Genomic DNA, 27,314 nt, shown 5'->3' on the forward strand with positions numbered 1-27,314 from the left:
TAACTTGCCGATAAAAACGTTAGGGTTGCACCAAAAAATTTAGGTCGGTCTTGACACTGGAAGCACAAGTATCTTTTGGCCAAATTTTGCAGAATTTATCAACTCACATCGAGGAACACTCAGCTAAATTCTTGCCCAATTTCCAGATGCCACTGTTTTTAAATTTCAGATGAAATTTAATGACAATGAAGGTTCAACAGCACGTATTATAAAGCTTATTACTGCAAGTGTTTCAAAAAATGAAGTTTTTTCCAACAAGGGATTTGTACGCACTGCATGAGGAAAATCAAATGAAAGTTAAGCGCCAAACGTTAGGGGGGACTCTAATATTCATGTATTATACAACCTGGTGGCATATGATCAGATGGTGAACTGTGCAAGCGTAAGCAACGTTAGTTTTTTCTAGCCAGTGCAAGGCCGTGTCCAAAACAGGCTTCCAGAGCTACGGCTAGGTCTATTGTCTACGCGTCTCCACACATTTCCAATGGAGCAAAGACCTAGACCTAGCTCTAGACAACAGATTCAGATGCAGCCTGAGTTGAACTTCTTTTTCACTCTTCAGTTCATTAATTTTACATTTGCACCACTTTCAACTTCCATTTGACACATTCAGAAGTTAACATTTAACACAACATCCATGAGATCAGACATGAAACGATGACTGAATGTTGTTCATCTGTCATGTACAGTACTACAGTACATGCTGCATTGCAAACCGTGCCGGTGCCATGCATGCTGCGCCGCATGCGAACGAAATGCATGGGCGTAACTGGTTCCCTACTTTGGCTATCTCAAGTGACAAGTTGTTTGGGAACCAATGAAGGCAGCTCCTAACAGACTCGATTTCCACATTACGTGTATTTCAAAGGATAATGTGCGCCGCAGTATGTGTACACGTATGCAAATTGAATTGTTGTTTCAAGCACAAGTCCAGTGCATGTTGCATCGCACAAAGTGCAATTTATTTTCAAAAGTGTGGAGCATCTGGTCAATACTGCATCACAAAATGCTATGTGATACAGGGGAAATCGAACACTGCCTAGTCACACTTGCCCAGGGATTAACAAAAAATTTCCGCTTATGCCACACATTAAAGTATGAATTAAAACCGAAAAACTAACAATGCATGAGCTTACTGCATACATGTACATTGTACATGTACACACCCATGTATACCTTTTGGAAATCCCAGAGTGCCAAGTGTTTAAAGCAGACGGTGCCTCTAATCATTTGACATGCTTGAAACACATCTGGGTCTCCTGTCCCCACCAGGCAGAGGAGGTTTCAGCAGGGGCTGATCCCTACATGTACATGTAGGTTCCTTTCATTAGCGACCCAGGCAAGTACTGGGACCCCTGATTGACAACAGCAACAGGACAGTTACTGGCAACTTTCCTCATTCCAAGAATAGTGCTTCCATATGCCTTGATTTGGGTCGAGACAGGATAGTGCTTCCATATGCCTTGATTTGGGTCGAGACAGAATAGTGCTTCCATATGCCTTGATTTGGGTCGAGAAAGAATAGTGCTTCCATATGCCTTGATTTGGGTCGAGAAAGAATAGTGCTTCCATATGCCTTGATTTGGGTCGAGAAAGAATAGTGCTTCCATATGCCTTGATTTGGGTCGAGACAGAATAGTGCTTCCATATGCCTTGATTTGGGTCGAGACAGAATAGTGCTTCCATATGCCTTGATTTGGGTCAAGAAAGAATAGTGCTTCCATATGCCTTGATTTGGGTCGAGAAAGAATAGTGCTTCCATATGCCTTGATTTGGGTCGAGACAGAATAGTGCTTCCATATGCCTTGATTTGGGTCGAGACATGTGTGCAATCCAAACTGCATGTACCGGTACTTTCCTTCTCCCCCTCCTCCCTTCCCAAATAGCATTTCCTGGCAGGCAGGCCACATCACTCATTCACCCACCGGTACCTGAAATGAGTCCATGTCTGCTGCAATGAATCAGAGGTTTTCACAATGTGCAATGCACACACACATGCAAGTTTAAAAATGATCCCTTCTGCTGGCTAGAATGTGCACAAGTGACACCATTTAAGATCTACACATGTACATGTACATGTACCTGCAATGAACAAATGCAGAAAATTGACCTTTTACTGGTACATACTGTACATGTACTGGTATATGTTACTTGTACATGTACATGTTACAGTACTTGTGCGTATGTGCTGTACATACCGGTACATACATGTAATATACATGTACATGTACACACAGTAACACAGGTATGTGTGCTCACATTTTATTTGACACATACCGGTACTGTAAAATGCTACATGTAATGTTAACCCTTAAAATTAAACGTACATAATCTACATCTAGTACATGCAACTTGGCAGTGCCAAAGGTACACGTACATACGTAATCATTAGCCACAAAATCTGCATGAAATATTAAGCAGCCTGCCAATAAACACACTACGGTACATGTAGTACTACATGTATATAACACTCCGCACTAGGGGATTTCATCACGGCACAGCGAGTGCTCGGCCCACTAACACATAAATTACGATATGCAGAGTTCAATGTCCCAGGAGGTGCTGTGGGGCAAATGAGAACTACAGCACGGTGTACAGTGTAGCTGGTCAGGTGCAGAGGTGGTGTATGGGGGACGGGGGAAGGGGGAGTTAAGGATATGGCAATTTCAGGGTACATCAGGTCGGTGAGAGAAGTGCCTGGTGTGGTCAAATCGGAGTTGGCAACTCGGAAATGAATCCAGATCATGTGCATTATGTTCATTTCTCAAGCCCGGTTGGGCTCTGCAGTACTGCCTGCATTTAAAAGTGAAGTATGACATTTTTCCAAAGTTTGTTTTTCTGATATACAGGAACTTTGTTTTGACAAGACATATTTTTCTGAAGTCCATTTTTACAAGACATGTTTTCAAAAACACTGTTTTCTACTTGTGAGAAAAATAATTTTTTAACGAGACACATTTTCTTTTTCAAGTTTGTAGGAAATATCTTTTTCATTATTATTTATTATTTTATTCTTCATTATTATGAACTTTATTTTTCCAAGCTCATTTTTACAAGATGCACAATCGTGCCTTATTTAGTTTGGGCAGCCAAAGTCCAAGAAGAACCTCTTCGTTTTCACTTGAATTATGCCTTAGTCATGATAAAATCATACTGGTAGCTTCATTGTTGTCAAATCCTTATATTACCATCATCAGCTGCATGGTAGGCATCAACATGACCAAGGGCTTGGACTCCTTCACGGTTTCATAAAAATGACTGTGGAACTTGTAAAATGAAATTTCAAACCTCATAAATACAACTTTTAAGTCGCCAAAAGCAAACTTGAAAAAACTATGACCTTGGGAAAGACATGAATTTGAAAAAAATGTATCTAATAACAAAATTTTTCCCCAAGAATAGATGCGTTTAAGAAAATGGATATACCAGTATAATATATGTATAACATGTTAAATGTATATAATGTAATATGTACAATTCAGTTTTTGGAAAAGTACATGTATGCTCCGTGGCACTAGTGGGCCGTTAGTAGCTAAAGGTGTGTACTGGTACATGTTCATGGATGTCATTAGACAAACTAGTGACTACAAGCTGATGACTGCTGGACTTTGTGATTACAGGAATGGGCTGAGGTTTCTCAAACAGAGATCCTTCTTCTTCTAGTTTGAATTTTCACAGAACTTGAAATGGTTTATCATCAACTTTGAGATATCATGTATACGTAAAAAAAGTTATTTCCATTTTTCAACTCCATTCTAATGCGTCTTTAAGCTCTCAGAGACAATTCATTTGAACACACGAGTTGAATCTTTCATAAATTCATGTACCATACATGCAAAGATGATGCAAGCTTTTGGCCAAAGTCCATAATCGCAAATTACAGAGGTTCTCATCTCCCCTAAGTTTTCAGCTAAACACACAATGTACAGTACATTAGTTTGAATACAGATGCATGTCACAGAACTGGGGCATGTACAAATACATGTAGGTCACCAAGCAGTGAGTACGGGTCATTTAACTTACTAGTTAATTACATCATGTATATGTATACTATGTAACTCATAGAGCTCTATAAATAACCAACAGCGCCCGCTCCGTATTCTACGTACGCAGTAATCGTGTACCGATATGAACGCCCAGCTGCCATTGCCATTTTGGGCGGAAGCAAGCTAAAAGTGCCCAGAACTGATATAACCACGTGCTGCATTTACACAGGTTTTGCAGCGACCAGAATGTGCTTCTGTGACATGTACATGTACCCATACCTATCACACATTACTCATCAATACGGACAACGCAGGCAAGAGCGCCTGGCATATTCTAATTTTTCCACAGTGGCAACGGTGGTTGTTGCTTCAGGTCACAAGACGAGAACTCTAGATTTTTTATAGAGCTCTATGTGTATACTTCAACACTGCTGTGTCAATTTCAGCAGTATTCGTTCATAGGAATCCTTGGAGAAGTTCCCAATTTAGGGTTTTCACAGGTTATACGTGCAGTATTTGCTGTCATCTGGAAAGTGACACACTAAACACATGAACAATGCAATGAGTCGGTTCAATACTCCAACAGTGCGAGCCCAAATGCCGATAGACGTGAGTCTGAGAAAATTTGGGAACAGCAACATGTGCGCGCATGCATTGCAAGTCGGTCCACTCAGTCATATGCAGCAAGGTATGAGACGGAGAGAACCCCCCCTGCTTTGTGTTGGTCATTGTCTCGCAGGAATCTGGGGAATTCCTTTCAGACATCTTGGGGGGATGTGTTCACCTGTAAGTAACAATAGTCTGAAATGTGTATAGGGATTGGACATGTTGGGGGGGTACCCCTCGGTCTCATTTCTTGCTGGGTGGAGCCGTATGCTGACTCAAGCACAAAAGACCTTGCCTTTTTGAAATACTGTACATGTACCAGACTGGCTCATTCCAACAACTTTCAGCGCCCATAACCACCAAAGCTTTTAGCAGTCTGCAGACTAAATTCACTTTGGGTCACTTTGGCATTTTACAGGCATGCCACTTGGACTTTAACAAAAAAAGGAGGGATTCCAATCTTTACAAGACTCTGCACCGTGTTTTTCAATTTTCAATGGCATGAGTGTGAAGTGGAAAATGAGGAAATCAGCTGATCCAAGGAAAAGTTGCATGCCTATAGGCATGCAACTGTAGTTTGAGAGGATTTACAGATGAGAGGAATAATCAAGCTTCAGCCTGGTTTGAGTACACTGGCTACATTTGGGCTTTAAGGGGGGAGAACATCTGCCCCAGTTTGAAGTCACAAACAAATCAACAAACACGATAAACCAGGCTGCTGACTTCTGAGGATCCCCCTCTCATACACGTTCATGTGCAGACATGTAAAATGCATGTATCAGATTCTTTCTACAGTCCTAAAGGTGCAACCGTCTAAATGATTGAGGTGACAGGCTTCTCCTGTACCATAACTGCAGAGAAAGGCAAGGAAAAATCACTCGGGTTTTGGGTTACAGTCTTGAAACCCAAGACAGAAACTCTGAAGAATTCATATTGGAATCAAGTTTACTTGAGAAAAAGGCATACATGTACATGTGCATTATTTTTGTACTTGGAGGGGACTTGTCAAAACACGTATGGTAACATTTTTAAGGCTTTGGGGTATGCAAGAGCAAGATGACAGTTGCTACTCAGATATCGCGGTGACCGCATTTATAGCCTGCATTTTTTTGTTTTAAAAAAAGGATTAAACAAATGATCATTGTTAAATGACTAACATGTCCTGTGGACCGGTAAATGTATAAGTGACTTGTGCCACGGTATTGTAAAAGAGATGGAACAATCAAAAAAATTAAAATATCACTAGTGTACATGTACATATTCACATATCATTTGGCTTGTTTTTCATCCATTCCCACAATGCAATGCAAATGGCAAAAAATTTGTTTTTTTCAAAAAAAATAAAAAGGTCTCACAAATGCTAAGAGCACCGTGGTGCTTTTGGGGTTGCGCTTCTTGTATGGTCGATAACACTGTTGTTGATCACAATGCAAACAAATAAGCTGACAGTCACATGATCTCTACTCGATCACTCTGACATTTAAGACGAATCAAAGACTTCGATACAGACTTCTTTATCATGTTTCTCCCCATTTTCTCCCCTTCTTGCTGGCAAAGGCCTGGTCTATTTTGGGCACTCTACATGCATGTGCTTGCGACACATCTCTTTAGACTAACTTGGCCCAGAGGCGATTTGTACTTTGTCAGTCAGATTTTTTTTTATGCTCATCCCTGAGGTACCGGTAGGACTGGCTCCAAATCCTTTCACACTTATTAAACTGGCCAACAGCCACTGCAAATCTCGGAAACTAGAGGAACTGCACCTGAACTCTTTTCAAATAAAAACATGTGCAAAAAAACAGATTAGCAAGGTTTAATTAACATGCAAAATAGCTCCCAAAACATTCTGAATGCAAAGTAAGGTTCCGTCAATTTGAATAATTTCGTATTTAAACATTCGACCGTCTGTTTGATTGAATATTCAAACTTTTGGTTATGCAGATGACATAAAAAACAAACAAACACAGCTTCTGAAAATACTGACAGTACTGGTAGATGGGGAAATACATGTACATGTACCGTTACCAATACAAAGGAACAGTTGAACAGTTAGAGTTCAAAATTATTTTTGACATGAAATACATGTATGTTGAATTAAGCATTTGGTAAAGACAAAAGCCAACTGTCTTTTGCTTTAAGTGTCTGATGAAAATGGACTAGTGCCCAAAAATAGGATCTGTTGGTAAGTGGGAGTAGCAGTAACTTTTTGGCCTTATTTGGTATACCCACAAATGACACTTTCTCAATTTTATTTCAATACATTTTCCTTCTGAATATTCAATGAAAAAAAGACAAATAGTCGATGTTCTATTGAATAATTAGCACAGCCCTCATATGGTATCAACAAAATCTGTACACTTAAAATGCAAAGGATAACCTTACCAATAATAAATTTGTGTGGTTATGTACATGTACATGTGTCATTTGAGAGAAATTGACTCACTAAACTAAAAAGAAGTCAATCTGTTTTGTAATGCTGTAAAATACTTAGGCATCGTCAATGTACGTAAGCAAGTGGCCTTTGTAGCTTTGAAGAAATTTAATGAAACCTTGATGAAGAATCTATATGGCATGTACATCGTACATGTGTAACCGTCCGATTTTTCTGACATACGCACTAGTTATCGAAAAGCATGCAGAATTTATATTCCCATTTTAATTGAACATGTACTGACATGTGCACATGTAGCAGTACGCATAGCATCACCCAGAGTCTGATATACATGTAGAAGTCTTAGACCAAATTTGGCATTGGTTTCTCTGAAATCTTAAAAAGTTGATCAGGTGTCAATGCACCAGCGGCAATAACCGCATCCTACAAGAACAAGTAATCATGTATACATACATGCATCATAAGACACCGACATTTCAAATCAGGAAGGCACTTGTGTGTCAGACACTTGTAGGAATTTTAGTTGCCCATTTAAGAGGTGTATGGTATTAAGTACTGTATGCCCACTGCAGGTTACGACGCACTACCGGTAGAGCTGTGCAGAGTGGAAGAGTGGGGGTCTGACGTGCGGAAAGCACAGAACATGTGCACACTTTGCATACACATGTACATGTACCTTTAGAAGCTTCTACATGTAGGCTCAATTTCAAGGTTCCATTAAGTGAACCATTTTACCCTAAAAGAGGCTCCGCGTACATAAGTAACAAAGATAGCCCATGGATTTTTCTTCAAATGTTGTCAACTTAAGAATCGAATCCATCCACACCATATACTAAAGGAAACGTGCATAATTTTCAGGTGGGCAAAGGAACAGTCACTTTATCAAATTCATTCCACCATAAGGAGAGTCAATTCATATATCGGTACCAGTATGTAGGGACACTAACTGCATTCTTCAATAGACTTACAGGTGCATACAACACTAAAGTCTGGGTCCACACTCCACAGGTAATGTAGGCTACATGTACCGGTACCTACCATGCCTACAGTGTTTCACATACATGTACATGTACAATACATGTACCAGTACCTTATGCACGATTGCATGAAAATTTATGTAGTAGTACCATTACATAAATCAAATACATGTGGCTGCTATAAAGGTGCCATCAATGTACATGTACTGCTGGAAATGCCATTCATAAATTTATGTTGGGCTTTCCAACAGAGCAAGGGGCCCAAGTACCTACCGGCACGCATGAATGTGCTGGTACTGTACATATACATGTACATGTAATGTAGCTACAATATGAACATGTACATGCATACAGTTAAATGCTTGCCTACTTCAATTATGCACTTGTACACATGTGTATGCATACACACATGAAAAATTCCTTTGATCATTTCCTATTACTCAGACAGCATGAATAGAAATGCATACGCTTAGACTAGAGTGCATTGCACAAATAAGGGAAAAACAATAAGCTCAAACATACAAATACCAGTACCGGTACATACCACAAACTGTACATGTACATGTACATGTATGCATATTTTACAGACTACATGATGTACATGCATTTTGTACATGTACCGGTACACGGTACATTTTTGCTCATAAATAAATGAAAAGTGATTAAGTTAATGCATTACCGGTACCTGTGTACAAAACTATAAAAGCACATGTACAAGCAGATTACATATACAGTCATGTACATGTATTATTATACATGTACATGTACATTCTCTTTCCCACTTTTGCAGTTTTCAGAGTATTTTCAGCTATCAGATCTGTGCAAGCGTATCTACAAGGATACAATGCCGGTTTGCCAGCAGGTTGCATGTACATCATGTACTGTACTGGTACTCAGTAGCGGTACATGTACATCAGAGATGCTTTAAGTATACGTACCTTTACATGTCAGGTACAAACACATTATGTACCATACGGATACTGTACAGTTTAATTATATTCTTGGCATGCATAGCATGACTGTGTGTAATGTGTATGCATACATTGATACGTGTACTTCCTACATACAAGAACACGTGCACCTGTAGGTCGACCAGTATGTCCAATGTCTTGCGATGGTACACTTGCATGTATGGACAGCAGGTCTATCACACTTTACATGTATGTATCACACTTTACATGTATGTAAATCATTTGTGAAGAAGCTGAAAAATTGTTACAATATAAAGTATTTCAAAACAACAGTTAAAAACTAATATGCCCCAAAAAACTTTTTCAAGGATCTTTTTTAATACCGGTACTTTGGCATTTGAAGTTTGTTTAACAGAATAAATCATCGGTCTAAATGTCCAGCAGTGTGTCAGTAGTGATCATGGAAATGCATGTATAAACACTTACAAACATGTACATGTGTGCATTCTACTACTGTACATGTACCAGTACATGTACTTCCTTAAAAAAAAACTAGGGGCCAACTCCAAAATTGCATGTTTTTCCCTTCCTCCTTAAGCAGCAGAACCAGAAGTTTCAATAATTATACACATTGGACAGGTTTTTCACGTGGAAGGAATTTCCACTGATTGTACCTACTCCAAATAATCTCTGTGAAAGCTAAGTGGGTTCTTTGGGGGCTGCTTTCCTAAATTACTGAATTTTCAGGGTTCAAACTTAATCTGCATTCAGCAAGCTGCTCCTGTGATACTCAAATCTCCTTTTTCTAACTCATTCAAAACACAAAGCACTGTTTTAATAAGGAGTCCCATAAACATGAACAAGATGACATGCAACATTGAAACAAACACACTTGCGCATGTACTGTGTACGAGCACGCTCATACACCAGTACCCTCTATTACACCTCATTGTACAGATCAGCATTTTGCAATGTGACTGTCTTTCACTAAAGTGAATGCTACACTACACACTTACATTTATCACAGTAGACCCATCTTTGGGGCATCTTATTACTGGCAGATACCCAATAAATGATACATGAATGTGTGTACACTTCAACAAATCTCTGTACTGTAGCAGTCTTCAGGAGACAATGCCCTGCTATGTTGTACATAGGTACCATACATGTGTCATTCATGAAGTTACATGTACATGTTCACATAAGCGGTAATAAACTGGCACACATGAACACTCCACTCCACCCTTTCAAGGTACTCCGTACATGTACCTTACACAGAGCATACACGAACACTGTACCACGAAAACAACAGACGCCCTATTTTTTCATTTCCTGGCAAATACCCTGAGCTCCGCCAGGATCGGCTGTACAAATGACCTCTTTCCGGACTCCTACGGGAGGGGGGGGGACGTCTTCTCTCCCAGACCTCTGGCATCCATTATTCATGGAGGCGTTCACCCTTCCGTTCAGTGAGGGGATTTGGGCCCAGCAGAGCGAGTGGTACATACATGTACATGCACTCTATCCCTCATTTGGCTCTCTCTCTCTCTCTCCCTGTCTCTCTCCAGTGACACCTCCCCTTCCTCTTTTAATGCAAACACTCGCGATGGCCGAATATTGATACAGCAAATATATTCCAAAATGCCCTAAGCTCAGAGGGATAATATTCTCCACCTGCTTGTTGACCAGTTGTCATGGCAAATGGCATTTTAATTCTGATTTTCAACCACCACCACCACTTTGGATGAAAAATTGATTTTCCTTTTTGCTTTCACAGTACATCAGACACATTCACACCATGGTCAAACTACATGTACAGTACTGTATATTTCCCTAAAAATCAAACAATAGTTATGCCAATTATAATATCCAAGTAATTAAATTAAAACTTACATGTATAAGACCATAAGCATGATAAGCATTGTCATATGTACATGTACATGCCTGTACAGTATGGACATACATGTACATGTATGCAAACTGTACAGGTGTACACACATGCAAACAAAAGTAGGGGATTTTCAGTCACATGATTTTTGACAGTCAGCACTCAATTACACTGATGTGCTCGGAAACATGCGCATCTTCGAAGTCTCTCAACCATGTCAACATTTTGGCACAGACACAGGTTCAAAAATGCACACACATCTACAGACATGATACCGGTACACTTCCTGAAATGCCTTTGCCCATTATGTTACATCACGTGAAAAACCTCTACATGTACATGTGAAAGTCTGCATGTGATGTACACGTACCCGGTATGTACCAGGTACCATACATGTACAGTATGTACCTGGCTGCGTTCATTTTTTACGTGTACACGATGCAGTTACTGACATTAAAGAATCAAGTACTGATAGGCCTACCGGTATGTTAAATGTACACATACCAGTGCGTACACGTACCCTACTCATGCACATTAAAAATATCAGTTCATGCATTTCTTTACAAGACTCCATACTTAGATGTAGTTATAAATCCTACTAGCCCACATGAGCTCCATTGTATATTTTAACTAGCCCACATGAGTTTTGCTTTTGTTTTCAAGTTTGTTTTAATAAAGTTCTGGACGGAAGTCTTAATGATCCATAGACTTGAATGTGACAGGCTCCCGCTTGCAATTGGATTCCAATATGCAGCTACAGTACATGTACATGTGTATGTGACGAACGAGTTTCACCATAGGCTGGCCACAAGCTTTCGCCACACTAGTCTTGTTGGCCTACAAACATACTGTGTGTACAGAAGACGCATGTAAATTGCATCAGACACTACGGCACCGGTGCATCTATAGTGCATGACGCATCATGTTATCCAGGAAGTCCATGTACATGTACTAGTACAGGTACATGTGGTGTCTGCAACTGAGCTGCGATGCAAATGAATGTCTGATGTGCATGGGGATGTCCCCAAAGCTGCGGTCCGTGTTACACGCACACAGCCTTGCATTATTACACGTGAACTACCGCGGGGAGGGGGGGTAGTCGGCTATCTAGGGTCACAACACTCCTATCCCAACTGTGGAAATGCGATAAATTATTCACCGTCTTATTATCCTTGGCAAGCCATGATATTGTGGTACATGTTAAGATGCAGGCACACATTGTCTGCACACTGGCTTTGAGGCTGCTGCACCTACTAGTACATGTACATGTACATACCGGTATTAAACTGCACATCCTACGTACACGTACATGTGCACGCATGTGAATGCAGTTTTGTAACCAAGCCATTGCATGAACTTTCTTGCCAAGCTGGGTTGTTCATTTTCACATGAAGTGGACTTCATCTTAGCACCGGTAGTAACGCAAAAGGGAGGTATCTCTGCGTCTTGTTACTGATGCACTTTTTGCAAAGGTCTGCGACATGTTGAGTGTATACAGATGAAATACTATGTATACATGAACATGTACAGCATACATGTACACCCATACATGTGCCTATTATACAATGTGTGTATGTGTACATGTACACATACAACGGTACAATCCACATGTAAAAATCCATACATTTGTGTCCTCAGAAGTGGTGTTAAAACAGAGAATCAGGGATAAAAAATGCAATTGTAACCTGTCAGCAAGTTTACAAACAAAAACTGTTCAATTGTAACAGTTTGAAACAATCTGTTTCAAACTGTACAAATACAAAGAAGATGCCAACCTGCAATTACAGTGTAAACAATGTAAAAAAATGCACTTGTAAATGCCATGTATGGTAATTGCATACATTAGCCCAAACTTCTCAGGGACCATTGAAATATGCCTGTTAGATTTCGAATGGTTAGAGTTAATTATATCAAATAATCCTTATTGCCTTTTGTGAACGTACATGCATATACAAATTAAAATGTTTTACAAATACATGAACACATACATAACCACACTGAGAAAACCATAGTAAAGCTGATCACAATCATGTTGACTATAATAATACATGCACACAGGTATGTGTACCTGTATCTTTATTTAACACAACAATATCAAGCTAAACACTCTTCACACCATTAATGTTTAATCACTAGTTGCATTTACACAGTTTCCCTGCTGGAATGACATGTACATGGACAGGCACATGTGCGTGCAATTCCCCTGAACATGCTGAAGGCACTTAACACTGCATGTACAGGTGTACATGTACATGTATGTGTATGTGAATGTATAAATTTTATTATACATACTGTACATGTATCCTACCATACATCTTATATTTGAACAAAAATTTATGGGACCACATGTACAGGTACATGTACTTGCAAAATAAACACAGACTGTACCAGTATGTACATGTAAATTGTACATGGTTTGCTTGCACCATGACTGTCACCTTTTGGGGGTGTCATTCGCATGGCATGACAAGCCCTCTCCACACATCTTTCCTTGTGAAGTGGACACTAGGTGTAGGCCTACAATGTGTGATTGAGTATACGAGCACTATAGGTCAAGGGAAACATCGTCTTGCTATTGATAAAAGAACAAACCCTGCAGCACATAAAACCCCTGACTGACTTGAGCCGGGTCAGGGCTGAAATGAATTCGTTTGGATGCATCCAGGAAGAACGAACAGATAAAGATAGATAGTGAGTGACGGTTAAGGTTTCATACGACAGATCCGTGGCTTGCTTCATTTTCTAAAAATTCACCACAGACCGGAGTAATATTCTGCTCTGATTTTTCTGTGTGTCATGCACCAAAGCTATTAAGTTTTGCTCAGGCATTCCAAATTATTTAACAGAATCAGTCCAACTCTACCGGATGAACTGCTATTCATCGAGGTCTCAAGCTTTCCAAATACCATTTTCTTCTTGCTATTTTTACATGCATATGTACACTGTAAGTGTACATGTTCCTCCACGCCTGAACTGCAAAAACTCAATAAGCATGAAAATAATGTAAGAGTACAGGGCCATTAAATCTGATAACAAGTTTTACCCCAAACCTGACAGCAGGAAATAATCCTTTACACAAAAGAAAAATCACAATCAATAATTTGAATATATGCAAATAAAGTTTACTTACCTCCTCCAGCTTGTGTCGCTGGGTGGTGACAGGTATGGCGTCTGGTACGGTGCTGTGTCGTGTGACAGGTTAAGGTAAACAATCTGCATTATCAAAGCATCCCTTCAATCTGCTTTTTTGATCATTCTGGCTACCTTGGGAAATATTTAACCGCACAATCATTTGCTCCTACATTAAAGAAAGACTACAATGACATGCAGGTTAGTGACTGCTGCAAGCACATAATGTGTTCAGCACGGTATGAAAGTAAACAAACTACAGTGCAGATTAATTGTTCCATCGCGATGCCGCCGGATTTCGCTGCCTGTAAATTCATCTGGTCACCACTACACACACCTGCACATTTCTAAACAAAAGCTTCCGCAGGCCCAGTGTTGCAGGCAGTTTCTCTTTAGATTTCATACTTTACACCTAGGTTTTCTGTTTCAGCTAAGTCGGAGCCAGCGTATAGACCACGACTTGTGTAAGGACACTACATGTACATAGACACACCCCTGCTGGAGGCGGCTGTCTGACACAGTGGACTGGAGACCAGACACACCCTTCCAGAGGTGGCTGTCTGGCACAGTGAACTGGAGACCAGACACACCCCTGCTAGAGGCAGCTGTCTGACACAAGTGGACTGGAGACCAGACACACCCCTGCCAGAGGCGGCTGTCTGACACAGTGGACTGGAGACCAGACACACCCCTGCTAGAGGTGGCTGTCTGACACAAGTGGACTGCAGATGCAAAGACCCTTTCAGCAACCTGTTCCAGTTGACAGGGGAAGAGATCAGTTAGAACACAATGCCTTTCCAGGTTGCCAAGACTGCAAAAAACATGTACGTTGTACGTTGTATAATGCAAAGTTAGATCATGGGATATCATATGAACAAGGGCTAATCAAGGTACTCACATACAAGAGTATGTACATGTACAATGTACTTTACAGTAAGCATATAAAATGTACCATATAAAGGTGAGACGCACACGTGTGAGTGTGGAGTGAGTGTGAAATATCATGTGTAAAGCAAAGATATGTCACATCCCTTTCACTTTGGTAATGACACAGGTGCTTTTTTGTTACTGTACATGTACATATGTGAAGTTGTAAAGAGTTTAAGCACATACAGACGTTGCAAACTTGGTAGGAGGGAAGAAGGACCTTGTTGGACAAAACTCAAACACATTTCCAAATGCACATTTAACTGGTATCAAATTCAGGAAGACCCTAGTGTGTGCGGTGTATTTTAGTGTACATGTGCCGGTAGTGACAAGCTTTCAACCGTTCATTTACTTTCTTCACCAAGGGATACAAATGAGTAAAATGACCAAAATAAATCACAGGTGCTTTAAGCCAAGGAGAGTGTTAGACCCTCTCTGCAACAAATGCAAGTTCCAACGACAGAGATCGGGTGTAAAACTACCAGGTAGAAGGCGGACACAGGGCATGTAAAATTGAACGATAGTGCACGAACATCTTGGAGGCTCGCAGACACCTACATGTACATGTGCGCGTACATTGTACATGTGAAATGCATACCAAGGCATGCCACACACCTAAGTTGATACTGCAACGAACACACTTGTTATCTCACAAACAATTGGACTGGACCAAGTGAGCAAGTAAGCCACAACACAACAGCTTAATTGAACATGTCGCGTTGGTTTGGGGCTAACTTCGCGTAACGTAAATGAAAAGGCCTGACACCTCTAGCTTTATACGATGATCTCTATTGTTCCAACTTAGAAATGATGGTTACAATACTCCCCTTGCAACAAACACACCTGGTTGTCACAGCAACATGTCTAAGCCTACAGCATGCAAGGCTGGGGATATTTTACCTCCCTTTTGCAACGATGGGGTGATGAGCAGTGATGCTCAGTCAGAAATGCCTTTTCAGAGGAAGTCTAATGTTTCTGCCCGTCAAGGCAAGAGGAAGACGAGTATCCTGAGCAGAATGACCGTGAACTTTCAAGCCTCCAGGAGGGATCTACGTATTCTTGATGACAACCAGAGCAGATACACATTGTACATGTAGATAGGTTCTCGCAATGCCAAAATTCTTACTACACAATACTGCACAGTTCATCGAAGCTAACAAGCCCCTACAATCTTCCACCTCCAATTGAAAATGAGGGCTTACACACCCTAGATTTCAGGCTAACATCAGTTGTTCTTTTTCAGAACCCTACTCACTCCAGAGAGAAGGGTCTATCACATTGTGCAGTCACGAGTGCCATCTCACCGTGGAAACCCTTAACACCTTCTCGACGGGAATTTCTTTCCGAAAGCCGACTCCAAGAATTCCAGCCTCGCTTCGCCACGAAGGCCACCTGCCAAACCGCAAATTCTCGGTTTGTAGCCCAGCGTGCTCTGCACGCTTTGAATTACACGGTGAAAAGGCTGATTGTTCGGTGGCATGCGGCTCTACTCAAGCTTCCACATTCCCGTTGCCTCTTTTCAAAGTGGGGACTATTGTGGAGCTGGTGGTTATGATGCAAATTCGGTCTTTTCATTTCTGAGCTACACACAAAGGCCAATCACCATATACACAAGAGCCAGGGTCTGCCTTCTTTCACTGTGTTCGCTCGAGCGTGGACCGAGAATGATAGCTGAAAAGCCGGCTGAGGATCTCAATTTTTACGGCGTGTTTTAACGCGTCCCGGCGTGAAGGGGTTAAATCATACGTGGCCTTATGAAGTGCCAAACAGGCATCACCCTACTACATGTATATTCCTGCTTACATTGGTGCTGGGGTAAACTGTGCCCTGTACTTCTTAGTGCTGTAAATACCATATACTATACATGCAGTTGTATGCCAACAGCCAAAATGGCAACAAGTCCATGTCTCATTGCCTCCATTAATGAATAAGTAATCCAAAATGTATGGATCTGAAAACACTGACGTCACTTTGTACTTCAGAAAAGAAATATACATGTATGTACTGTGCATTTCATTTTACTTTTTTTTTCAAGGCAGTGTTTCAGAGAACATAAAGGATTAGCATCACCAAGGAGCACACTCGATGCACAGAATGATGTCCGACAGGTATTTAGAACACAAAACTGCACCACACTTACGTTTCATACATGCATGCCTTGGTATTAGGAGCCAATTCTTCCCCGATTTAAGCTTGTGCTTACAAGTGCAATCCATCCAACATCTCTTGTACAATCCATCCACACCTCCTGCAGGACATCATCGGGGTATACACCGGCCAAAATATATTCTAAAAGAGAAAAACTAAAACCTGCGAGAGTCAGGCTCGCCAATGTGCTGACTGGCGCACAAGCCATTAGTTCACAACCGTGGCATGGTGAAATAGAGTGTCCTCTTTGCACTTCAAAATTCATCAAGTTTGACTCCCTGTACCTGTGGCACTGATGAACACAGTTCCTCCCACTTGTCTAACTCGTTAGATACACAGCGTATGTAAAGAAGATGGTCTCAAATAGGACAGATTTGTACATGTAAGTCACAACATAAAGTACATTGTACAAGTGAGTGTGGAGCAGTACTGTTCCAAACCACACATACATTGTACATGTGCCAGTACATGTACCAATGACATGACTGATGCCTTGAAGTTGAAGTCCTACATGCTGGCATGTTAGATGGACATGTACATGTAGGGTATCACACACAGTCAAGATTCAGGTAGTGTATGACCATGTCTGATTTTAGGACAATTTCACATGGAAGTGAAAATTTAGACATTATTAATCGTACTTCACAAACAAAAAGAAAGTTTACGTAACAATGCCGGTGGAAGTCAAGGTAATTGTACTACATGTGCTCATTGTTCCCACCACCTTCTCAAAAGCCTCTATTTGATGAGAGAAAAGTGCAATGCACCTTCCCCTTTTGTGTGCTGAGGCTATGAACATGCATCTGAGCATGCAGTTCATCTTTTGTAACCTCTGCAGATGTGGCCAATGTGGAATCTCACATTCATATTTCCGTTTCAAGTTCTGTCATTTCAGCTCGTGCATAAATGGGTTGACTGACTCCAAAATGCACAGAAAAAAAAGGACCCTAGTAACAATGTACATGTACATGTACTGTGACCCACACACTTGTGCTGTATGCATACACTTGCCCTTGGTAATGAATGTCTCCAACAATACAAAATTTCATGAAAGCATTCACAACATGAAAACATGGACAGTGATAACCAACGGTAATTAATCCATCTACATGTACAATGCTCATACAAATTTGTGTCCATCATGAAGGAATACTAGAGCATGAGCCCCGGGGGATGGGGAGAGAAATGACTAATTACGATCTCCCACAACTGATGAGGTGCAAGTCAGCACTTTGATCTTTCTCATGATTTTACATCTAATTTTCGGTGTACCAACATTTTAGGGAAGACTTCCGACTTCAATGCCTCTGGAGGCCCCTCCAAAAAAAGTAGAAAATAAACAAACTAGCGTTGGAAATTGTGGAATACTTGTCCCTGTTTGATTTTGAACAGAAAAAGCCTTGCCAAAATATTTATTTCACAAAGTGTTTTCTGGCTTTTTAGCGCTGACATTTCAGGACCTTTAACTGACATATGCTTTTTAAAGACACAACTGTAGCTGTTTGTTCACCATTGTGAATACAGCCGATTGTATGTGTTTTTAATACACTAAAATAACTTTCTTGTTTGAGAAACATTTGAACTATTTGCAAAAGATTAGCTTCAAATCTGAACCAAGATTTCCATAGATCTTTCGTCCAGTGTGAGTGCCAAAAAGTATGTGTACGTAAGCCCCATAGTGCCCACGTGTCGACAACATGTACCACTCCAAGAACATGGCGGCATATCAATTTGACGAATGAAAAACTTTAAGTGACGTTAGCTGCATGGTCACCACAGCTGCATGTGTGGTCTCGACAGCGCAGAACTTGAACAAACGCCATGTACATGTACAGGCGGCAGACATCACAGATGAAAGACACAATGAGCAAATACAGTAGCAGACACTGAACGATGGGAGGGAAACCAGCACATTGCCGAGCAACTTTGATTTCTACGACCTGCCAGCTTGCATTGTCGTTATTCTGCCCACACACAAGTATTTCAGTATTTTCCCATACATGTACATGTAAAGTTTGGTCACCAACAGGGAATGGAGATGGTATCATTACTGATTAACATTTGAATGGACGAAAAACTAGCAGCATGTTGAAAATCAACTCTGCTCTGGATATATGGAAAGGTATACCCAAGAGGAATGTATATTTGGTAACAAGAATCAGATGTGTGTAAATAGAGTTGCACTCAAGGAAAACAACTTTTAAAGAACACACACGTTTGTATTTTTCTTAATTCATTTAAAATACAAAAAACGGTTGCCAAGGAAACTGAATTACCACAAAGATAAGATCCCCCATCCTGAGTGAAGAAAGTGAAATTAATCTCCAATGAAAAGCCTTTAGAGCACGTTCCTTGGTACTCATAGTGAGAGAAGCAGTGGGCTTCATCTTACTTTTGTCTGTGTCCAACGCTGCTAGTCGCAGGCTGAAACTCAAGCCCGGTCTTTCGCTCCTGCGCCAGTAACCAGATACTACAGTGGGATGAGAAGACACTGGGGACGAGGGAGAATTGCAGCGCCGGCAAAATAATAAGTGGACAATGGCAGTCTCATGCCGCATCATACACTCGGCAGTTTTGATAAACACGCCGGCAAGATCGACTCCAAGCAAAAGTCATACGTGTACATGTGTTGTGGACACTGAATCCGTGGTTGGATTGATATTCTTGTTACGGGGATGCAAAGATTCACAAAGAACATTTGGAATTCTAACACTGACAGGTAAATCTAATATACTTGAGGCGGGTGGACAAACCAAATGATGAGATTATGACCTGAATATTATGACCAGATTCTGAATTCGCTTCATACAGTCCGACGTAAAACCCACCAAGGGTATGTAAACTGATCCAATGCTGCATCGAGGTTCTTCATAAACGAAATCATTAGTTTCAGTTTTTTTTCATTACACACTGATGAAAAATTATGGAAAGTCTACTGACTGATATCACCCGCTCCTGCATGGCCTCTCAATGAAAAAGAAAGAAAAGATGTAGATTGTGGGGTTAATTCTTCTTTTGTGAGTCACACTGTTATATTACAGGTATTTGTTCTTGGCTGTTTACATTTTGAAAACCCAATCGCTACCAACAATTCATAATTGCGTATGTTCTTATTTCATTTCATATGTTATGTTTTGCCCTTTTAATTTCACTCATCTTTTTAGATAAGACAGAAAGCAAGAAAGTCAAATTTAAATACTCAACTTCCAACTACAGCAGCGGTACACTGGCAAATGTCGGTGGCAAAGGCATTCTATCAGAAGCATTATTAATTTCTCAAAGGAAAAGAGGTCAGTCATGATTGTGCACGTGGGCCTACACAGCAGACTCATTCCCATGATTTACAGCACCACAGCTGCAAAACGGCAACGAGCTTTCAAGTCATCTCTTCTCAATAAAAATGCAACATTGATGGATGATTACCTGCCAATCCCTTTTAGAAAATGACAAATTGGCAGTCTGCATTGTGACAACTGAGTAACAGAACATGCCCTGAATCTACTTTTTATCGGATGTACATGTATCACTGACACATGGGGGCGAGTGTCTGTACAATCATGGGTATAATTTGTGAATACACTCCTTGATTATGAGCCCAACATAAATTATTCAAATCATACACAAAGCATACTATGTGTAGTTTTCTACACGTATCATGTCTGTCTGTTGAAAAAAAAGTGTATACAGAGCACAGCATCAAAATTTGGGGGAGGGGGACGCGCAAAATGCGGGTCAGAGAGAAAAATCTACAAACATCACAGGAACATTTCTAATAAATGTACATGTACAATGGCTTGTTTCACAAGGCAAAAGATTTTCCGGCGGTAAATATAAAGTTGTCTAGTTGTTGAGATGGCAATGTCTATACTAGTACGGTACCAGAGGTGGCTAAGTTGGTGCGCTACTAACGTGGCTAAGCTGCTAGGGTATGCTGCTAAACAAAGAACCAAGGTTGGCTTGATGAGTAGAATTTTTCTCACAACAGGGATTTCTCCAACCCCCCTCTCCAACCCCCCTCCCCACCCCCCTCAACTTTCAGATCTTGACCGCCTAAGAACGGATTTACAATGTACATACAACTGAAATACTTATTGTACATGTACATACGTGTAATTTGAGGCATTTGGGCAAGATACACTCAGTGGGATGTAACATCCATACATGTACGGTAGATGGGACAGTTACATGCCAAGAAAAGCTTTGCCCTGTAGTTACATGTATCCTCATTAGTTCACTCAAACTGCAGTACATGAATGAACAGTTTCTTACCTTTAGTCAATGAAAAGCATGCATAAAAAAAAATGAAAATTGGGAGAATGCAAAGTCCGGATCTTATAAAATCAGTTTCACGACATTTCACAGACAACAACCAACAAACACAACATGGCTAATCACATACTAGGGGGTACCAAAAAAACCCTGTCCTAGCCATATACCTGTACATGTATGTATCAAATGAACTGGGGGAGGGCAGATACTGTACATGTACATGTATACACATGTACATGTAACATGCACCCCATGAATCTTGTAATGCTTCATAACCCAAGAAAATCAAGCCTACTTAAGGTGACAGCAACTGGGCACTGCAATGCTGAAATATACTTTCCTCTCACATGATTAAAAGAAAACTTTCACACAATTTGTAGTGCCTGCCTACATGTATGCGTCAACATGTATTACATGTGATTCTGTGAAAAGCAGGTGCGCAGGAAGTGAAATTTAAATGTACCGGTACACAAGTGTGCCGCATACATGTACAGGTATCTCAAGCTGATGGACTTGCTCATCAGAATGAGGCCAACATGAACAAATAACACAAGCAGGTCAACAGGTCAATGCTGAAGTCTAATGATCATGCATCTCTGCAAACTTATGCAACGTGAATATCAAAATAGCTGGTGTGTAACTAAAATCCGATACAAGTACAAGTACATGTGCAGTAGCATTAAATAGTTTACTATGCAGACCTGAACTCCGGTGGCAATATGTACATGATTCACGTTTCAATGTTTCGGCAATTACCCCTTAGAGGACAGGCTGTGCAATTAATGCACCTCACAGCAGGATTAACTATCAATTCTGGAGGGGCCACATCCCGACGGGTAATTGAGGTTGGGTTAATTAAGTTGTGCACTTTCAGAGTTGGTAGCCTAGGGAGGTATTTTTGAACTCACTGAACTGTTCACTCAATCCTCTGCCGCCCAACCACACACCAGAATTTCTCACTAAAAGAACGATTAAGCACACTCTTGCTCATTTCTGGAGTACTTACAAGACGTCCATCCATCAGACAACATCGGCTACAGCTGGCAGGACACACTGTGGCAATATCAGATGCATTTACAGTGGCATTGGTTTCCACTCGGCTGACCCCATTTAGGAACACTGGCCCCCAATTATGAAGCAGGTGGGTCCCACCCTGGCAGTGAAGTGGAAACAAATAAATTGTCTGTATTCCCCTAAATATTTTTTTCTGTTGGTTTCCTTTCCCAGCACTTCCTCAGACAATCCCAAGAATACAAATCATGCTGGTTAGAAGTATTGATATTTTTAATCCTCCAAATCACTTTAACTCACTCATACATGAAGAACACTACCTGCAGACTGGTGGCTATGCACCATGATGTACAATGTATCACAACTGTATCTGAACAGCTGGCTTAGTACATGTACCGGTACACGTACCTATGTACATGTAGGTACACGTGTACATGTACGTATGGACTGACAACACTAGACTAGAGGGATTACACTTGATGTTTTTCAATGGCTCCTTGCCACATCAAAGGAACAGTCACCAAGTACCAGTTGAAAGGAGTCTACATGTACATGTTCACTCCCTTCAGAAAGAAACCAAGTTAAGAAATAAACCTCTCTATCGTCATAACACAAAATGGGGCCATGGGATGAAGTCAACAAACTTTCAAATGTGAATCTATCTGCAGTCGTACAGGCAAACCTCCGCCCTCTGACTGACAGTGCATGTACAGGAACATCAGAGCGCGAAATTAGACCAAAAAAGTGCTCAGACAAAATGTCATAACACAATCAATTTTGTTCTGCCATTACCAGCTTTTGATCTGCCATATAAAGGTAGAGTTGCAACGTGCAGTGTCAGGGGTCGAAATTCACTTTTTTTTTCTGGTCCTACCAGAACCGCACACACAGCCGCATTGAGCAATCCTTGTTCGGGCGCAGGCTGCGATGATTTTTTTTTTGCGCGATCAGGCAGGCCATGTCATAAATTTGCTTGCTCGAACGGGATCAACACTTGCCAAAGATTTCTCCGAATCCACGACTATTGTTATTTAACATGTAGGCCAAAAAAAAACATGATGTTGTTGTGCTGTGCATGCGCGCCTCTCAAAAATTGGGTCGGTAGGTCGGAACATTTTTTTTTGTTTGAGGGAAATTTTGTGTTGATTGAATGGCATCAGTGCGGGGGCCACGGCCTCCAAAAGTATCTCAGAAAGTGATGAACACCTGTCTTAATGTCTATGTAAAAATTTCTGCAATTCACAAGAAAATTATGAACAATTCACACAATCATGATGGCAGTCACGACGGCTAACTGGCCAACAATATCCGTGTATCGCGTGGTAAGCATGTGTCATGCATCCAGACCAGCGGACGTTAAACCTTGCGCCATGAGCAGAACAACCTCAAATTACACTCATGAACACAGAAAATACAGACATAAATAAGAGACCAAGTTATGTGAATTAACTTGCAGAAAACCTCTTGCAGCATAACATCGATGTCTTTCCGGCTTGCAGCCTTTTTGCATTCGCGACATGTAGGGCTGATGAAGAGTGTTTATGTACAGTACATTCAGTACATGTACAGTACAGACTGGTACTGATTGCTACAGTTCCATCATGCATCCTTTGCACAGGTGCGGCGCGGCGGGAACTAGAGCAGCTTCATTTAATGCATAGAGTTTCGTGCACATGTTTTCACCACTGTGACTGCGCAAAGTATTATGGGGCGATTTCATGTCTGTGCAAGTAAAGTACATGTATACACGCGTGGCACTAGGTGAAATGGGCTGATGATGAACGATCAGCCCTGATGAATACCTTGGGCGTAATTAACATAATTCTAACACAAAACTGATAATAAATCAGACGCCATAATCCCATATATTGTGTTGATATTTTAAAAACTGTTATTGATATGTTGGTCGCACAATCTGTCCGAGCATCTTTGATTTTGTTCGGACAAACACAACAAGTGCTCGGAAAATGTCCGATGTTCGACGGTAATTTCACGCTCTGAACACTGTACACGTAACACTTTTCACTCACTAGATTCCACTCACAACAAATGAAAAACTGTTGTCTGGAATCATAACAGGACTTCTCAGGCCACCTGGTCATTGCCTTTGTGAAATTCAAACCCTCACTGCTTCACTACTAACAAGAGATAGTGGTGCATGTACCGGTGGTATGAAAGAAATCTCAGCTTCATCAAATCTAAAATTTCACGGGGTAGCCAAATACATGTAGGCCAATGAAAGTCTTCAGTCCGATAATTCCAACACAGTGATATATGTGTTCAATTTTCCATGTATCCTTTGGGGCTGAGGTTAAATGCCAACGAATATAGCCAACGTACACAATGTACTTTACATGTACATGTAAGAGTGCAAGTAAATCTACCGGCACATCACATATGAAAGGTTTTGGTTTGACTTAAAATTTGAGATGATTTCAATGGTGGGTGATGGGAGTTCCAAAACTAAGGAGGCGCGATTACAATGGGCAACAGAACAAAACAACTGGCTAGTGGAAAATCAACACAGATGCATACATGTACAGTATGTACATACATGTCCATGTCCATGTATCTACAAGTAGGCGAGCAAATAAATATTCTTCCCTTGCATCTTCCTGTGTTACTTTATTCCTGCCATAAAACCATGTAACACTGTAAGAAAAGACACGGTGCGTGGCAAGGGATTCTGACTGCCGAACTGATACACATATTGGCAAGTAGGTTCAAGGCTGCCAGGATGTCACTGGAAAAGGGCCTCTAAAGTTACGAGTTCAGGCTGATACATGTATGCACATGTAGGTTTGTACCAGCCATTCATGCTTGCAAAAGAGTCGAGATTTCTCAAAAATAACGACGTGTCCTGTGTCAAAGTACATGTATAACTTTCTTGGACGTACATGTACATGTCATGCACTTCGAGCAACTCTTCAGACAAAACAACAAACAATTCCTGCAGGTAGCAATGTTCACTGAAATGAAGATTTCAAAAGGATATGTGGCGTGATCTGTGTCCACTACTACTTCGTTGATGTGAACGGTACACTCGATTATCACCGACCGGCGACCTGCTGGTTGCAGCTTTGATATCTTCTAAACTATGCAATGCATTCTGAAACCAAAGCAAAATACATCCAGTTACAAAAATTCCTGTTGAAAGGCTAATACAGTATCAGTGTGTTTGAGGTGACCTTAAGTAATTAAACATTTTTAGTCAAGATTCAAAAGGAACAATTTGACTATTGCAGTGTATCTTGACACCCATACGTGCCATAGTTAAATGTAATATACATGTAAGTATGGTGCCTCTGAAGGAACATCACAGTCATGGATTTCTTTCATAACAGTGCAAATTTCCATCACAAGTTCATAATACAGTGTACCTGAAATATTTACAACAAAATTTTGCTCAAAACTGCCTCTTGATTGCTTGTGCCTAGTGCCCCCAAACAAAGAGACTGAAAAATTTTGCTCAAAACTGCCTCTTGATTGCTTGTGCCTAGTGCCCCCAAACAAAGAGACTGACAAATGGGAAGTGCCACTAATGTACATGTACAATGTAGGGCTGGATAATTCAGTTGGTATAGCACCGGTATTCCAGAGGTCGCAGGTTCAAATCCCCTCCAGTCAATTTATTTGTTCATCTTTATAATGATTCAAAACTGGACTGATTTTTAGAGTATTTCAAGTGCAGGTAGTGTTTTAAACATTTTGTAATATTCTTTAATTTACATAATGTACCGGAAAAAATATCCTTTCCTTTTCACACATCAGCTGATAATTGGCTAAAATTGGCTAAATTGGCTAAACACTGTTTTAGAAGTACACTTATCCACCATGATGAAAACAGTAACAATTAATCATAAATTAAGCTAAGAGATTTATAATCTACATTTACACGTACATGTATAGGTATCAAATCCAAAACACGCAGATTCATATACAGAAAATTATTGATTTACTGTTCAAGGTGAAAACTGAAAAGCGCCAGTGAATGAATGACATTAAAAATAAAAATTGCACTCACACAGGGTATGGTACTAGTAACAGTATCAAGAAATACTCAAATGAGCAACAAACATGCAGAAGGCCAGATAAATTCAGCTGGAAGCTTGTGGTTTCACATTGAAAAATGAAAGTTCTGCTATGTCTTTAACTACCCTACTGGTATCTTGTCTTTGGCTGCAGATTTACTACAGACGATTATAACATACAGCATTGGAAACCAAAGCAAGCATCATAAAACCTGCTGATACAGATCAGCCTATAAACCCAGAATAAACCACTGAGCATGTGTGATGTGCGACTTGATAAATCACACCGGCAGGGCAAATTGTTTTATAAATGTGGAGCCCCCATGATAAAAAAAAAAACCAGGGAGGGGGAGGAATCAACATACTGTGAATGAATTTTTGCATTCCAGTGTTGTTTGGTTAGTCAAGATGCATGTTGGCTTCAGTACTCCAGCCCCAGAATGTTCATGACATCTTGAAATTCATGATTAGGGCTGAAGCTGAGAAGAATGTAAACGCCTTCCAATGTGAAATCAATTGATTACTCAAGACTTCATTCTCAAGTGAGGTGTGAATCTTTTTCTCAGTGTTAATGTCCACCTCTACCAACCTCACCACATGCTGTGTGGATGACATCTGGGAAGCAAAGGAGTCGCCTAATTAAGTGCTTTACTTCAACATAGCAAAACGGGCATTTTGGGCCTAACTCCTAGACTATTGCCACAGAGCCGCGTTCTTTCGAAGTGAAAAAAACACTGCAATGTCACTGATTTTTCATGTCCCATATGTGTTACACACAGACTCTGAGAGGTACTTTGTGGGTGTCACAAAGCAAGTTTTGTATCAATACAAAACTTGCAGATATCATGAGTTACTCAAGCTACTGGTAATTGCAGATGCGTGTACATCTATAGAGCCAATGATTTTTTCCAACATTCCAGAAAACAGTCAGAATTTGCCGAATCAACACTTTAGAACGGAATCCACTGCTTGAAACGGAACTTGCAAAATTTCCCACTAAGAATGGCTTAAAAAGTAAAGAAAACTTTCCACAAAGTAC

The 27,314-nt window shown here is 40.6% G+C and overlaps 1 protein-coding gene across 5 annotated transcripts in view; it reads right to left on the bottom strand.

Annotated features, from left to right (window-relative positions):
* Positions 1 to 27,314, bottom strand: part of crtc1 (CREB regulated transcription coactivator 1) — a 70,781-nt gene that overhangs the window by 35,601 nt on the left and 7,866 nt on the right. For all 5 annotated transcript variants that reach the window (XM_087136498.1, XM_087136497.1, XM_022249489.2 and 2 more), the window contains exons 3-4: positions 25,240 to 25,353; positions 13,891 to 13,949 (exon numbers count right to left, since the gene is read on the bottom strand). In XM_087136498.1, coding sequence (XP_086992624.1) covers positions 13,891 to 13,949; positions 25,240 to 25,353 — 173 coding nt within the window. The remainder of the gene's footprint in view (positions 1 to 13,890; positions 13,950 to 25,239; positions 25,354 to 27,314) is intronic.

Source organism: Acanthaster planci, linkage group LG05 (assembly GCF_054643075.1).
Source record: "Acanthaster planci isolate LZ-2023a linkage group LG05, COTS_SCS, whole genome shotgun sequence".
NCBI lineage: Eukaryota > Metazoa > Echinodermata > Asteroidea > Valvatida > Acanthasteridae > Acanthaster > Acanthaster planci.